Source organism: Strix uralensis, chromosome 15 (assembly GCF_047716275.1).
Source record: "Strix uralensis isolate ZFMK-TIS-50842 chromosome 15, bStrUra1, whole genome shotgun sequence".
NCBI lineage: Eukaryota > Metazoa > Chordata > Aves > Strigiformes > Strigidae > Strix > Strix uralensis.
Genome location: NC_133986.1, coordinates 20,595,303 through 20,609,606, shown reverse-complemented (window position 1 = coordinate 20,609,606; position 14,304 = coordinate 20,595,303). Strand labels below are relative to the sequence as shown.

General features: G+C 48.6%; 1 protein-coding gene across 1 annotated transcript in view; it reads left to right on the top strand.

Moving 5' to 3' along the window:
• PNPLA2 (patatin like domain 2, triacylglycerol lipase) overlaps positions 1-14,304 on the top strand; it is a 31,355-nt gene that overhangs the window by 4,618 nt on the left and 12,433 nt on the right. Inside the window, exons 2-3 of the mRNA XM_074885394.1 lie at positions 11,772-12,004; positions 12,191-12,256. Coding sequence (XP_074741495.1) covers positions 11,772-12,004; positions 12,191-12,256 — 299 coding nt within the window. The remainder of the gene's footprint in view (positions 1-11,771; positions 12,005-12,190; positions 12,257-14,304) is intronic.

Here is a 14,304-nt window from a genome sequence, read left to right as displayed (position 1 = left end):
AAGCCAAGCAGCCACTTTTAGTGAAAAACATAGTCATAGCAATGCCTGTGTGTGTTTTTTTGTCCTGCTGAAATCAGGACACCCCACATAGATAGGTGTGCAGAGCAGCTTGGTGCCCAGCCTTGCTCCCTCAGCCATGGCAGCAGCTGTGTAGTGTCAGTGGCAACAGCACAAGTGGTCTTTGCGTGTCATTCTTCTCACCCATAATTTCAGCATTGCTTTTGAACTTGTAAGATGTCCAGGCTGTTCCACTTCTTTCTGCCTCTTATCTCCCAAAACTCTTCAAGGCACCCGCAAGTCCTCCATATAAATTATGAGAAGCTGTCATGTGTCCTTCAGGGTCCTGTGTCTGGTTACTGGTAATGTTTGGAAGTTTAGTCCTGCTAAATCAAAAACCTTCCTCAGATTTCTTGCTCTGTCTTCCAGTTCCAGACTCCTGCTGCTGTAGTGGTTACATCAGCTCTGCCTGCATATCCAGTAGCTGGTGGTGTTTGTTTCCTGCCTGTCCGAGGGCCGTGCTGCCTTCCAGCGCAGTGGGCTTGGGAATGACTGTACTCTGATGCTAGTCCTCTGCTCGCTCTGGCTTTCTCCACGTTTCCCTCAGTGCCCTCCATGAAGCAGGGGTGAAATGTTCACTGGCTTGGCTGGAGAACGATTTTCGACTCTGCTATGCTTGCTTTGTACTGTACTTGAAGAGGACCATGCAAGTGCTGGAAAAATGGTAATTTGGTCAGCGTTGCTTCTTTCTGGAGCTGGGAATGGGCAAGCCTTCTAATTCCAGGGCCTTTGCAAAAGCTCAGAAATCTCCTACTCCAAGGAGCAGTGTGAGTGGGTGACTCCTGTCCATCTTGTTCTCCACGAGGCAAACCCTGCTGCTGGTTGGGTTCTAAGCTGGCCACCACTTTCCCATTGAATCCTCTGCACTTCTACACTTCCACTGCCCAGCTCTTAACACTAGGCCTCTTTCTTTCTGCTAAGTGTTCCTGGGACTTGAAGTGAAAGTCAGGATGTGCCTTCAAGAATCTTGGAGTTGAGGGAGCCCATGTATGTGTATTTGCCTGGGGCTGTTTTCCTTGTCAAGCAGGCATAAGGCACCAGAGAGAGTAAGAGCTGGTGAAAAGGAGGGGCAGAGGAAATGACTCTGTGTGGAAGGCCCTAAATAAGTATGTTTTTGGGAAGAAGAATGTGTCCAGGAAGTGGTAGTGTCTGGGGGCAGTAGAAAATCCCTTTCAAGATGTACATAGAAGGGAGGGAATTGGTGAGCCTGGGAGTGTAGAAATGATGCTGGAGGCTGTTGTAGCTACAAAGGCCAGAGGAAGGGAGGAGAGAGTTTGGCACTTCTGATACAGTAGCTGCTTGTGACAGGCCTGATCCTGTCCTTGGGGTTGTGCTGATCTGTGGTACAGTGTGTACAAGAGAGCTGCCCTCAGTGTTCCTGGAGAAAGGGGGAAAGGCTCAGAACACGCCAAGCTCCATGTGATCCCAGTGGGGGAGAGTCTGGGCAGGTGGCATGCACTTTGTTTTTGGTGCTTGGGACATGTCAGGGGTGGAAGCTGGTACTTCTAGCAGAACTAAGGGCTTTGTGCTGCCCTCTGGCACTTGCCCAGACCTGAAACTGGGGTGCTTTCTGGTACAGATAAAGGCCAAATCTACATTGATGGCTTCTGTCTGACAAGTCCTCTGGAATCAGCAAGCTTCATAAAGCATCTTCTGCAGCTGTTTGCCAGGCTTTTGGCTATGCCATGCCTGGAGGATTTCTTCTGAGAATGAACCATTCTCTTCATACACCGCAGTTTGTTTGGAGGGATACTGGTTTTGCAAGCCTTTTGGGTTAGGATTTAAAGGACTGAGTACCATTTTAGCGTTGGAGGCTCTGGCAGTGTGTCTCTGAGCTGCCACTCCTGTGGATTATCTAGTTTAGCATCCTGAAGTAGAGGAGGTGACATCTGAGGGTGTAAATGAATCAGGGAGCCCTTTACATATGTTAATTACAAGGGCTGCTCTTGCTGGCTTCCTTGAACGCTGCTGATTCAGGGCTGGGCCTGGGAAGAGTTATTCCAGTGTATCATGGAGCAGGGTGTGGATTCCGGCTGTCATAGTTATGTCATGCATGGAGAAAGTTAGAGCCCTGTTTCAGAGTGGGCTGTCAGCACAGTGAGAGTTTACATTGATTTATCTAGTCCAGTGTTCTTACATAGTGGGATTGGTAGAAACCTCTTCATGGGAACAAACTAACTGTTTAACTACTGCCATAGTTCTGCACACAGAAGGGTTCATTCAGTGGGTGTGAGCTTCAGGTGGATGTTGCTACATCTGTCTTGTGCTCTTCTTGCTTGTGCACTGCTCAGCCTTGCAGGAAGGGTTGAGCAGAGGCTCTTCCCTTGCAGGGGTCTGTGCAACCCTCTGTGAGTAGCTCCCATCCTGCTCACGCAATTGTTTTCAGAACCCACAACATCTTGATGCTTGGGACTGGTGGCTGGGGGACCACTGCTGATGTCTGTAGAAGAAAGGTAACGTCAGTCTCCAGGTATGCTTGTGTCATGACTCCCAAGAAATGCAGCCTGCCTTGTCTGCCTGAAGACGCTTCCCAGATAAGCTGCTTCGTCAAAACAAGATTCCTTCTAGAGCAAAATGCCCGTGCCTCTCTTCTGAGGACTGCTTTGGAACGAAGCTGCTCATTCTCACTTCCTTGCTGGAGCCTGCCCCGCTCATGCCACGGCTAGTGGGGAAGAGTTCAGGGGTGTAAGGTGACAGTGTGCCTGGGTGAGATGGAAGGGCGAAGCGGGCGCAGCAAGCAGTGTGCTCGCATGTGTGTGGGGACGTGCTTGGCATGGATTGGAGCGCTTGGCTACCTGTGCGCAAGCACGAGGGAGCTGGTCACGATGCAGGCTGAGGGCCAGTGGGGGACTTCAGGGCTATTCCTTTCATTCTGTGCCAGAGCTTTAGCATCCATACAAGTGTACAGTGGGAAGGGACGGGGAGAAAGGCTGCTCTCTTCTGCCTGACAGAGCTGGCTGTGTCTCTGGTAACATCTCTGGTGAACCCAAAACAATCGCTGTCTGCAAGCACGTAGGAGAGCTTTCAGCAGGGGTTAGACTGAAAGCCACCGAAAGCTGTGTGTGGGCCTTGCTTTGGTGTTGGTGAGCCAGCTGAGGGTAATGGCTAGTGTGTGATAAAGCTGAAGGGATGCTCGAGAGGCAACTATTTCTTCAGGCTCCGGAAATAGAAATGATGACTGCTCACTCCACTTTTTGTCTTTGTGGATCTGTGGTGCAGGTACCTGGCAAAGGTATCTACTGTCCTGTAGCACTGATCTCTTTTTCCAAAGCATCCTCTAGTGATCCCTCCCCTGTGAAGTGGAAACAGTGCTCTCTTTCTCTAAGTGTGTGGTGCCATCCTGCAAACCAACCCCGAGAAGTGAGTATGGAGTGTATGTGTAACATTGTGCGCGTGGGTGAGACTTGATCCTCCTGCACCAGTTTCTGTTCAGAACAGCCACCACTGGAGGCTTTGTGTTGGTGGTTTTCACTCGGATGAATAAAGTGGGAGTTGGATGCGGTTCCACTTCTGCCTCTGTTCAGGGCAGAGGAGAAAGGCAATTTCGCATTATTACAACACGCTTTTCAGTCTGTTTCTCCCCTCCACTAGCTTTCTCTCACTGAGTACTTTTTAAAAAATTACCCCAAACCCAGCGTTGCTCTGGCTAATAGTGAGCAGCAGGGATCTGAGCTGCACCTTCTCTTACTCTGCGAATCCCCTTTTCTTGTCACCCCATGCAATTTGAGTTGCGTTACATCATTGACAGGGATGGATGGATGGATGAGGATGGGACACGGCTTTCAGTACAGCTTGCCTGGGGTTCTGAGCAACTTTTCCTTTTCATGCGCTGTTATACCATTTAAATTCTCTCTAATGCAATGAACAGGAATGCAGCATTAAGCCTCGTATTAGGGAATTAGTGGAGAAAGATTAAGCTAGTGGGGATTGCTGTTGTGGTTGTGACAGAATGATCCTGGCTGTCTGCCTGAACTGAGCTGCCTCTGGACCTTCCTACTGATTGTTTCACAGTAGCAGCTGCACTGTTTTCTGATTTGTTTTGCAAAAATAAACGCTCCTATCCTGGCTGCAGAAACAAACCAGGCCTCCGCTTGCAGAACATCAGTTGCCTGGTGAGGCTTTGGTGTGCCAGCACTACATTAAGTCCGGTGCAAAGGTTCAGCTTAGAGATGTAATCAAGCCTGGCAGCTCTTGTGCCTGTTCTCCCAAAGTCTTTTTGTACAAAGCAGAGCAATCTGCCTTAAGGTGAGCTGGGGTATGAATTGTGCATCTGCGCTTTGGCTCGCATGAGGGTCCTGCCCTGGAGGTGCTAGTGGGTGGACAGGCAGGCAGTAGTGACTGTGGGCTGCCTGGTGAGCTGCTCTGTGCAAGAGGAAAAAACTTGGGCAACTTAAAGGCAGATCTTCTCCTTATGCTCCCCATATCTAGGATGTGGCAATAGTTCTCTATTAACTGGTATCTAGAGCACAGGAAATAACCATGTCTTTTGGCTCAAGGGGGGCAAATATTTAAACAAAGTGATCGACAGCTTTTTGCTTTTTTCCCAAATTTTACTTGAAATAGAAAACCAAACATCTTGGGGACAAACACAGAGGGAGGCTTCTGGCTCTGAAGCAGTTGCAGGTGGTCTGGATTTACTTAGTCCTCCTGCTGCAGGCTGCGTCCTGGCGCTGCTTGTGTCTAGACTTTGCAATACTGAGCACTGAGAATCTGAGCCAGAAGGTGTTGTGGGCTGAGCCCCTCCTTCAACGTCTGCCTCTGGCTGCGAGAGCTGGCCCTACTTGAAAAGCTGTCTCTTCCTCTTGGTGTTTCCACCTGCCCCACCTGTAAGGTCAGAATAGGTGTTTCTTACTGTAGTCTGATAGGGATCCCTAGGAGTTACTCTGAGCAGGTACGTATCTCGGGTATGTATCTCACTCTTGAGCAAAGGGGGAGAAAGACCATTATTTACAGCCAGTGGCCAGGCTTTCTAAGAAATCTCCTTTGCAAAATCATCTGCTTGTTGAGCTCTGGAGTTAAATCCCTGCAGAGACCCCCTGATGGGAAGGGTTACCTGCCACAGGAAACAGCCAGTCAAGCAGCCAGGCTGTCTGCAGACTGAGTGGGTGTGTGTTGTGGGGGGAGTTGTGTTTGCTACCTATTTATCACCAAAAAAAAAAAGCTTCCTTCCTGTATCTCTTCCCTGGAGCCAAGTCAGCTGAGCTGTTTCTTTATCTGACAGCAAAATAGTAGTAGAGAAGGATTGAGTGAAAACCTTAAAATAAGTATACCTCAGAACAACAAAAATTAGGGAAGTCCCAGAAGAACAGCGTGTTCCAGTACATGGTGTTACTCAATATTACTGGCCTACAGGAAGATGTGCACGGATGTGAAAAGAACTGGTGTCTTTAAAGGCTAGCTGCTATCCCCCAGCCTCAAATGTCTTAAAATGTTTTTCTTTGTGTTAAATAGTGGGAGTTATACAGCTTCTGGCAAGTGAGGGATAGATATCCTTTCCACACCCAATGCTTTTAGACACCTGTCCAGGATTTCACACTGAAATTAAAGACCCGTCACCTGAAGATGTCTTATAAGGGCAGATCATAAGACATTGCTCTCACTTTATTTCCTGCTGGCATTAATTTGTCTTTGGGCCCACCTTTGATGTCCCTCTGGCCTCGCTGATAGGCAGTCAGAGAACATCTTGGATCAGGTTCCCATTCAGAACAAGTTGGCCTAAGTTCAGCTTAGCTCACCTGAAGGTCTGTCTGGTTCTTGCTGTCTTGGAACAAGGAGTGGAAACCAGTTGGTTTCAGCGTGAGTGCAGGAAGAGGAAGAGAAGTCCAGCCAGGCGGTGGGATCTTTCACAAACTGATGTCACTGCCCACAACAATTGAGGTTGTCCTTGGGTCACCGGTGTGTTGCTATGCACTTGCTTGGGGTGAATGAACAGGCACTTTCTGGCAGTCTGAGCTACCTGTGAGGAAACATCCAATAAAGTTCTCTGTTAATTATTTTCTAGATATCAGCTTGCAAACTTTTGTTTCGGTGCCTCTTGTTTACAGCTCTGTGGTTTTGAGCTGGTGACAGGACTGTTATAGTTAGGACCGTATCATCTCCTGGGAGAGGCCAGGCAGGGAAAGCATGTGCATTGCTTGCTCTTAGTACTCGGAGAGGAGGCAGGTGTGGGAGCTGTGTGTGCTGAGCTGGAGCAGCCTGGGGATTTGTGCCCAGTAAGAACATGGGACAGCTCTCCTGAAACTGTGTTCATCATTAGAGACTGGCTTTTAGCTCTTCCATGGATGAGGTACAGGAACAGCTGAAATAGCAAGGGGCAGGCAAGCAAGATAAATTAACCTTGAGATCATGATAGTAAATTCCTTCTGACTCAGCCTATTCCTAAATTCAGGTCTGGACTGGGATCTACCAGTGGGAAACACGAGAAGTCCAGTGATGCTCAGCAACCATCTGAGTTGAAAGTGAAGTGTGAAGGTTGTAGCTGGGGACTCTTGCAGGGAGCATCCGTGCCCAGGATCACACAAACCTTGCTCAAACAGATAGCGAAGCAGAACTTACGCAGCTCCTGAATGAGGTCCTGGATACAGTACGCAGGACCTGGCTCCTGTCCTGAAAATCTTGCAGTCAAAATAACTTGGTTATGCCATCCCAAACTAACAAGGCATTGGGCTCTCAGGGTGCTGGAGGAGTGTCAAAAGCACCTGCACGTCCTTCTGCTAGCTGGCTTCTGTCAGAGCTTTTGGTATTGGTGTGTCTGGCCAGTCTGGAGACTTAGCTGGGTAATGGGGCTGAGGAGAGAGGAAGTGATCTTACCCCTGTACTTGGCACTGGTGAGGCCACACCTCGATGAGTGGGTTCAGTTTGGGCCCCTCACTCCAAAAAGGCCATTGAATGACTTGAGCGTGTCCAGAGAAGGGCAACAGAGCTGGTGCAGGGTCTGGAGCACAGGTCTGATGGGGAGCGGCTGAGGGAACTGGGGGGGTTTAGTCTGGAGAAGAGGAGGCTGAGGGGAGACCTCATGGCCCTCTCCAACTCCCTGAAAGGAGGGTGCAGAGAGGGGGGATGAGTCTCTTGACCCAAGGAACAAGCGCCAGGACAAGAGGGAATGGCCTCAAGCTGCGCCAGGGCAGGGTCAGACTGGCTCTTAGGAAATATTTCGTTGCAGAAGGGGTTGTTGGGCGTTGGAATGGGCTGCCCAGGGCAGGGGGGGAGTCCCCACCCCTGGAGGGGTTGAAGAGTCGGGTTGACCCAGCGCTGAGGGATCTGGTGGAGTTGGGAATGGTCAGTGAGAGGTTCGTGGTTGGACTGGATGATCATCACAGAATCATCTATGTTGGAAAAGACCTTGAAGGTCTTCGAGGTTCCAACCTAGATGATTCTGTGAGTGGTGCCTTCTGGGTTGCTGATGTGAAGGAAGGAGTCCGTTTGAATTCTTGCTGGTGTTGAATGAGAGGCAGGTTTGGTGAGGATCTGCACAGTTCCCTGCATGCTCCAGCTGTCCAGGTGAGGTATGGCATCTGCAGTCTGAGGTGTGACCCCTCTGTGCCTCCTACCAGCAGGGACAGGAGATGCTGTCCCTACGTCCATCAACTGTCTGTGCCGTCCTCTGTTCTCCATTCCTGTGGAAGAACCTTTACTTCAAGCTTGCGTCCTGTTTACTGCTGCATTAGCCGGGGAGCGGGAATGTCCCAGGCACAGAGGGTGATCTTTGTGCTGACATGGAGCTCTTCCAGAGGGAGCCGCGGTGTCATGGGTGAGCCACAGTCACAGGAGCTGCTGGGTGGAATGTCCAGAATGCCCCTCTCCCTCTTCAGCCTGCTCTGTTCCTATTTTTGTTTGTGTCTTAGGCTTTTTTTTTTTTCCCACTTGAAATACTTTATGGGTCAGCTGTCCTTTTGCTGGCTGGCAAATGGGTATCATTGTGGTCTAATGTCAACAGGAGAGCATCACGATGCTCTTGGTGCAAAAGCCTTGCTGCTGAATATATGGGTCTGAAGAGGCCCTTCTTCCTCACTTGTCACCCCTCCTGCCATGGGGTGTTTAACCTTTGCAATGCTCCTCATCCTCAAGCATTGTACAAGCTTGAAGTGGCCTTTCTGTTTCATCTCAGAGCTGTTAGCTGCACTTGAAGTCTTCCCAGCAGCCTGGCTAACATCAGTTCTAGGTGAATGATCTCCAGCTCTTCTTTTTCAGAGGCAGAGTAGCAGCAGCCTGCTGTGGCTGGAGGTGTTTGTATATTTGTATACAGTTATAAATAGCATGTGCTGCTTGAATGCTTTTCAGGTTAGAGAAGGGTAGTTTAGGGGACACAAGGCAGTAGCAACTTAGATACTGGGTTATTTTGGAGTCGGGCATGACTGGTGGGGGTAAAAGTTCTTTAAGGGAACAATCTTTCTGTGTCAGTAAGCTAATGTGAAGCTGGTTTGACACAGCTTAAAAATGAAATGCAAACTAGCAGCTTCCTTCAGGTCTTTTCCCCGGGGTAACAGTAACTTGCCCCTTGTAGCTGTTGCAGGAAGATCACAGGGTGAACCAGCAGAGGTGGAGCAGCTGGCCTCCCTTCTCTGGCAAGGGACACGTTGGGGTGTTTCAGGACACAACTGTTTGATGCTCCTTTGCGTCATCACAACTGAAATTCAGATAAGGACGATGGCCCTGCAATACTCTGGTTCATGTATAACAACACCCACTGGGGCAGTGGTGGGGACAGGGAAGAAGGCGGATTATGGCTTTTCTAATGAAAACTGAATATTCTGCTCCTTAACATAATTTTTAGAGGACAATTGGATTAATAAAGCTGTATAGGGAGAAGTGTTGAACTAATTGGTTGGTGGGAGAAGAATGAAATTTTTTCCCCAACAAGCAATACCAAACTATGAGGGACTGTCTCTGCCTATCGGTAGATACCTCAATAAGGGAAGAGGAACTTTATTCAGCTTTTTCACATGACCCCGTGTCCTGAATCACCAGATCCATCAAAAACCTTGGGAAACTTCTCTGTGGACTGGAATTGGCACTGGACTAGTCCTAGTAATAATTGACAGCTTGTGGCTGACCCCCGTAGGACATGTCTCTCTTGACCACCTCTCATTCAGCTGCTCCCTCTGGCAGGCTGCAAGCAGAATGTGAGCTGGTTTTCCTGGAACAGCACTTCTGGTAGTAACGGGATTAAAACACTCTTGCCTCTTCTCTTTCCTTCCAAATGTATTTCCAAGATTGGGCTTGTCATCTGTCATGGATCTAGCTACGTAAACCTGACTCCTCTGGCTGAACTCTCAGCTAGCCTTATTTCCAGGAAAGGTGGTGGTGCTGCAGATCACCCTGTGCCCGTCTCTTCCCAGAGAGCCGTTCTGCACTCAGCTTTGGTGCAAGTGAGCCAGCAAGTCCAACAGAATCACGAGTACCTTACACTGAAATACCTCAGAAGCTCCTGTGTGCATGCATGTATGCATACATGTATAAAACTCCCCCCAAACAACAAACACCCAGAAAGTATTCAGAGAATGAAAATGCTAATTGTCACTAATTCTTTGTTCTCTTGGCTGTGAAATGGTGATAGAGCAGGCAGCTGCAGCTGAAGTCTCCTCTCAAATGCTGAGACAGTCTGTTTCCTGGAATAGTTGGGACTTTGCTGTTTTGTTTGTCCCAACTCACAGTTTAGCTCAAACAGTGATAAGCTCAATTTAATTGCAGTTGTTTTCAGAATTGCTATCAAATCTTTCTGCACACTGAGACGCCAAGTCTGAAAGCATCATTCTCTAAGTCTTGGGTGACGCACTCGCTCCCGCCCCCCCAGCATTGCCTTTGCACACAGGGTGTCTCCCCACAGCTGCACGCTCAACTCCCACCCTCCCGATGGGTTTTTCAGCTAAGCCAGAGACTCCCTGCAATGCACTCGGTGCAGTGGAGTTCCCTGGGGTGGTGTGGCCAAGGTGCTGGGCTGGGATTTGGTTGGTATTTGGCTCTGTTGCAGTTTCTTTGTGTGTCTTTCCTCCCCTTGTCAGATGTGAAGGTGTCTTAGGGAGCGTTAAGAGTGCTAATGTCATGCTGCTGATAAAATGTAAGGCTGACTTCCTTCATGTTGGGAAGGATGTTGAACCATGTGGCTTCTATCTGGAACAGGCTGGGCTTACTGCTAATTGGGTGAGTGAGATCAGAATTAGACTGCTAAACATTGCTCTAGGACAGAGCAAAAGTCTGGGATTATAGTGCTAATAATTGCTTCAGAGGGGGAAACTCGGATTTTCTGCAAAATTGCTACCTCGCAGTGCCTGAAATCCAGACCCCAGAGTTCCTGGTCGTGTTCAGGGGTTCAGTTCTGTGTGTGCTTCAGCTACTGATGTTGATGGGTTTCCTAAGCACAGAATCACATTCCCAGGCTGTGTGATGGAAAACATGTTGCTGGCACACGTGCATTGCAAAAGAGTGGGATATGTCAACATAGCGTTGAGGGTTGCTCTTATCTCCATTATATTTATTAGCCTGGATCTAACTTGGGTCCTTTCATTCTGCTGCCTCCTTTCTGCAATTGCAAGACTGGGTGGGAGAGGAAAACAGAGGGATTTCCAGTTGGCTTGAGGTGATAGTCTTTCATCTTTCTCCAGGAACTGAACTTCAGTTTGATTGGAGAGAAGTCTTAATTTGTGAAAGCATATCTCTTTTTCTCCTCGTTTCTTTAATTCTTCCCCTCACATTCATCTTGCATTTATATTCCCGATGCCACTGGGAGTGCATTGGGCTGGCACTTAGAGGAACTGTTGTCTTGTATCTCACCGTGGTTGGGAGATGCGTGTGGAAACGGCAGTCAGTGTGTGCAAAGGGCAGTATGCTGGGCGTTGAGGGTTTGGCTTGGGTTGATGTTTTTGTTTTGTTTTCTCCCATGCCTCCTTTCCCACTGGAGAGCTCTGATGTTCTTGCCAGATTGGGCTCCTAGTGACCATGAGATAATGGGCTTAGCAGATCCCTTCCCTTTTGTGCAGATGGCATGTCTCCTTTCCTCCAAACCCAGCTTGGGTCACTGTGTGAAAGGGTAAAGCAGGCATGCCTTTGTGAGTCCTGCTTGCCATCAGGGCCTAGTTTAGTGCTGTGGAATTGGACACGGAAGGGATGGGACACCAAAGACTCTGCAGTCACTGATTCACTAATGGAGCATAGTGTCTGTCTTACCTGAGATGGTCTGACATTCACAGCAGAGCTGGGATCACTTAGCTGGAAAGCACTGACATTCCTCTTTGCTGGCACTTTTGCTTACAGGCAGATGACTTTTTTTCCTGTCAGAAAAAGAAGGTGCTTACTGGAAAAGTTTTACTTGAAGATGTTTTGAAGTGGATTTAGCCGTAAGCTTAGAGCTGTTAAAGCATCTCCCTTGTTTTCTTTGTTAGTCTGTGTTTTCACCAGCCCTGTACTGGCCAGTGAAACAGGATTTAAGAAAAAGTGTGAGGCCTTAGCCAGATGCATGTGATCTTCCTTGACTTTATAAAACATATGTAAGATGAGGGTAGCTCTTTGTGATGGGGGAGTGTGAGGGCCAAGACAGCAAACTTTCATGACTTCTGTAACACTGCCCACAATAGCTTCTCGTCTTGAATTATATATCAGCCGGTGGGGAGAAACCTCTGAGTAAAGCTGTGAGCGAGGCTTTCCTGTGCCTTATTTTGTAAAGGAGAAGGCTGTTTTTTCTAGGATTTCATGGTGCATTTTTCTTTCTCTCATTGCAGGTGAGGCTGGTGCCAGCATTATTCGAGTGTCGAAAGAAGCCCGCAAGAGGTTCTTGGGCCCTCTCCACCCATCGTTCAACTTGGTGAAGATCATTCGGATCTGCCTGTCCAAGACCGTGCCAGAGAATGGGCATGAGGTTGCAGCGGGACGTTTGGGTATTTCCCTAACACGGGTCTCTGATGGAGAAAATGTGATACTGTCAGACTTCAATTCCAAGGAGGAGCTGATCCAGGTGAATGGAAACTGACTGCAGAGGGCTAGGCAGGACCTGTGTGCAATTTTGCTTTGCCTTGCTTTCCAAGTGTCCTTAGTACTGGAGTATAATTGCCAGCACGTGCCAGTGTGGCATTCTGAGAAGAGCAATAGCTTCAGTAGGTTTTGATTTGCTTATTACATTCTGGATCTCTTTCCCTCTCAGGCCTGTGTCTGCAGCACCTTTATCCCTGTCTACTGTGGGCTGATACCTCCAACCTTGCGTGGAGTGGTGAGTAAGACTCTAAGATGCTCCTTCATTAAATCATGTACTAATGAATAAGAAGACAGAAATGCTGGTACTCAATTTTGGCAGTCTTATTGCCTGGTCTGCTGGCAGCAATTAGCCAGAAGAGGCATGAGAAATTCCCAAATAAACAACTTCCAACAGTGGATGTGCCATCTTTCCACTGCTGCTTGCAGCTGGCTATAAATGCCCTGAGGACTAGAGGATTTAACGTGGTAGTAATGTACAGTAATCTGGGCAAGTGCTGGCTGATGTAGCAGATGGTTCTCCTGGCTGCTTGGTACAATGCTGTCCATCGCTGAGGCTCCAATCCTCTGCATGTGGAAAGAACCTGGGTCCAGGTTAGAAATCATGAGTGTAGTCTCTCTCCCATGTGCCTGACACTTTCTACAGGGTTTTAACTAGTCGTGCTGATACCAGACCTCTTTTCTGTGGAGTTCTTCCTGTCCTTCCTCTGAGAATAATGTTCTGCTGCCTGTTGGAGCTTTCTTTAACATCCCGTCCAAGGCTGACCAGAGCAATTTCTCCCTTCCGTGTTTGCATGTTAGAAATTAAAACATTTGAAAGCTGTGCAGAGCTGGAGCATCTCTGAATATGCCTAAGGGCCTCCATTGAGCTTGGACTCCCCTTGTGCTACATAGGTTAATGCACACATTAAAAGGCAGTTTGTTTGCAAACTAAATAGTCAGAAGGGAGATGGAGAACTGCTATTAATGTATATGTTTCCCATAAGTGACCTGACCAGGATGCCTCAGTCTGTCAGAGCACAGCATCAGATCTGTTCCCGCTGCTACTTGTCCGCTAAAAGCGAGGTCAGTTTTGCTCCTGCATAATATACAACTTGGCTGTTCTTGTCTTGTGCAAGCACGTTGGGCAGGGAAATGACCCACAAGAAATGTCCAATGTCCAGCCCTTCAGAGAGGTGACAGAACCAGTAATGGTTTGGCATTTGCTCAGCGACTGCAGGCAGGGTTTTGTCCCACAGCTGGTGGGAGCACAGCAGTAGCTCTTGCCTGACACCGCTTTGGGGCGAGTTGAGGTCAGTGTGGATCAGACGGAATCTCAAAATTCCAAAAGTGCGTACAACATCGGGGTTTCTGGAATGTGCAGCTGCCCTGGCACAGGGCACATGAGGGATGACTTCTCATGTCAAGATTCCTCATGGGGAAACGTCGGGAGGGAATATATGAGATGAAGAAATTAATTCCTACCTCTTCCCCAGAAAGTCATGGCTCTTTGTGTCTGTGAAGTGGGGGCTGGTGAGAGAAGAGGTTGGGTATGAGCCTGGGAGAAGGTTTTGAAACAGGATTGCATGGTTCCCAGCATGCCTGCAATGACTGTATTTGCCACAGGACAGACTGACAGGCCTGGCATGAGGACATTTTTCAAGGCAACATCATTGTGTGCAAGCTGTAAAATCCACATTCTGCCTTCCTCCTAATCTTTTTCAGTGTTCAATTCTCTGAGCTCTGGTAGTCCCATGGAGTGGATGATGAAGATGGGTGGGGGAGGAAAAAAAAAAAAAAAATTCTCAAATACCAAGAAGTGGAAGGGTTGATAACTGACCTGTCAACACACGCTCTAGCCATGAGCTGTCTGCAGCACGTGGGTGAGATGAACCCTTAACAAGGGTCAAAAAGCTAATTGTCAGTTCATGTGAGCAAGGGGCCCTGTGCACGGGGGGGACACAATAAGGGAATGGAACTGGGCACTCCAGAAACTGCCCCAGTCCATGAACCATCCCCAAAAGCAGCTGCTGCTCATGCCTGCAAGCAGCCGGTGGCTCCAGCCCATGGCTCTGTGCTGCTGGGGGCTTGGCAGGAGGTTGGAGAGTGGTAAGGCTGGAGGTTCAGGCAAATCCAGAGTGGCAGCTGATCTTGACTAAGGAATGGTGGACCAGAAAGCAGGGTCTGCACGTGTATTCCCAGATTTCCGTGCAGTGAGAAGGCTTTGCCTGTCAGCCTTATTGTAGTTAAGCCTTCTAATGGCATCTGTGCACTCAGGCTGCCACCCTCAGGGAAATGCATGTTTCT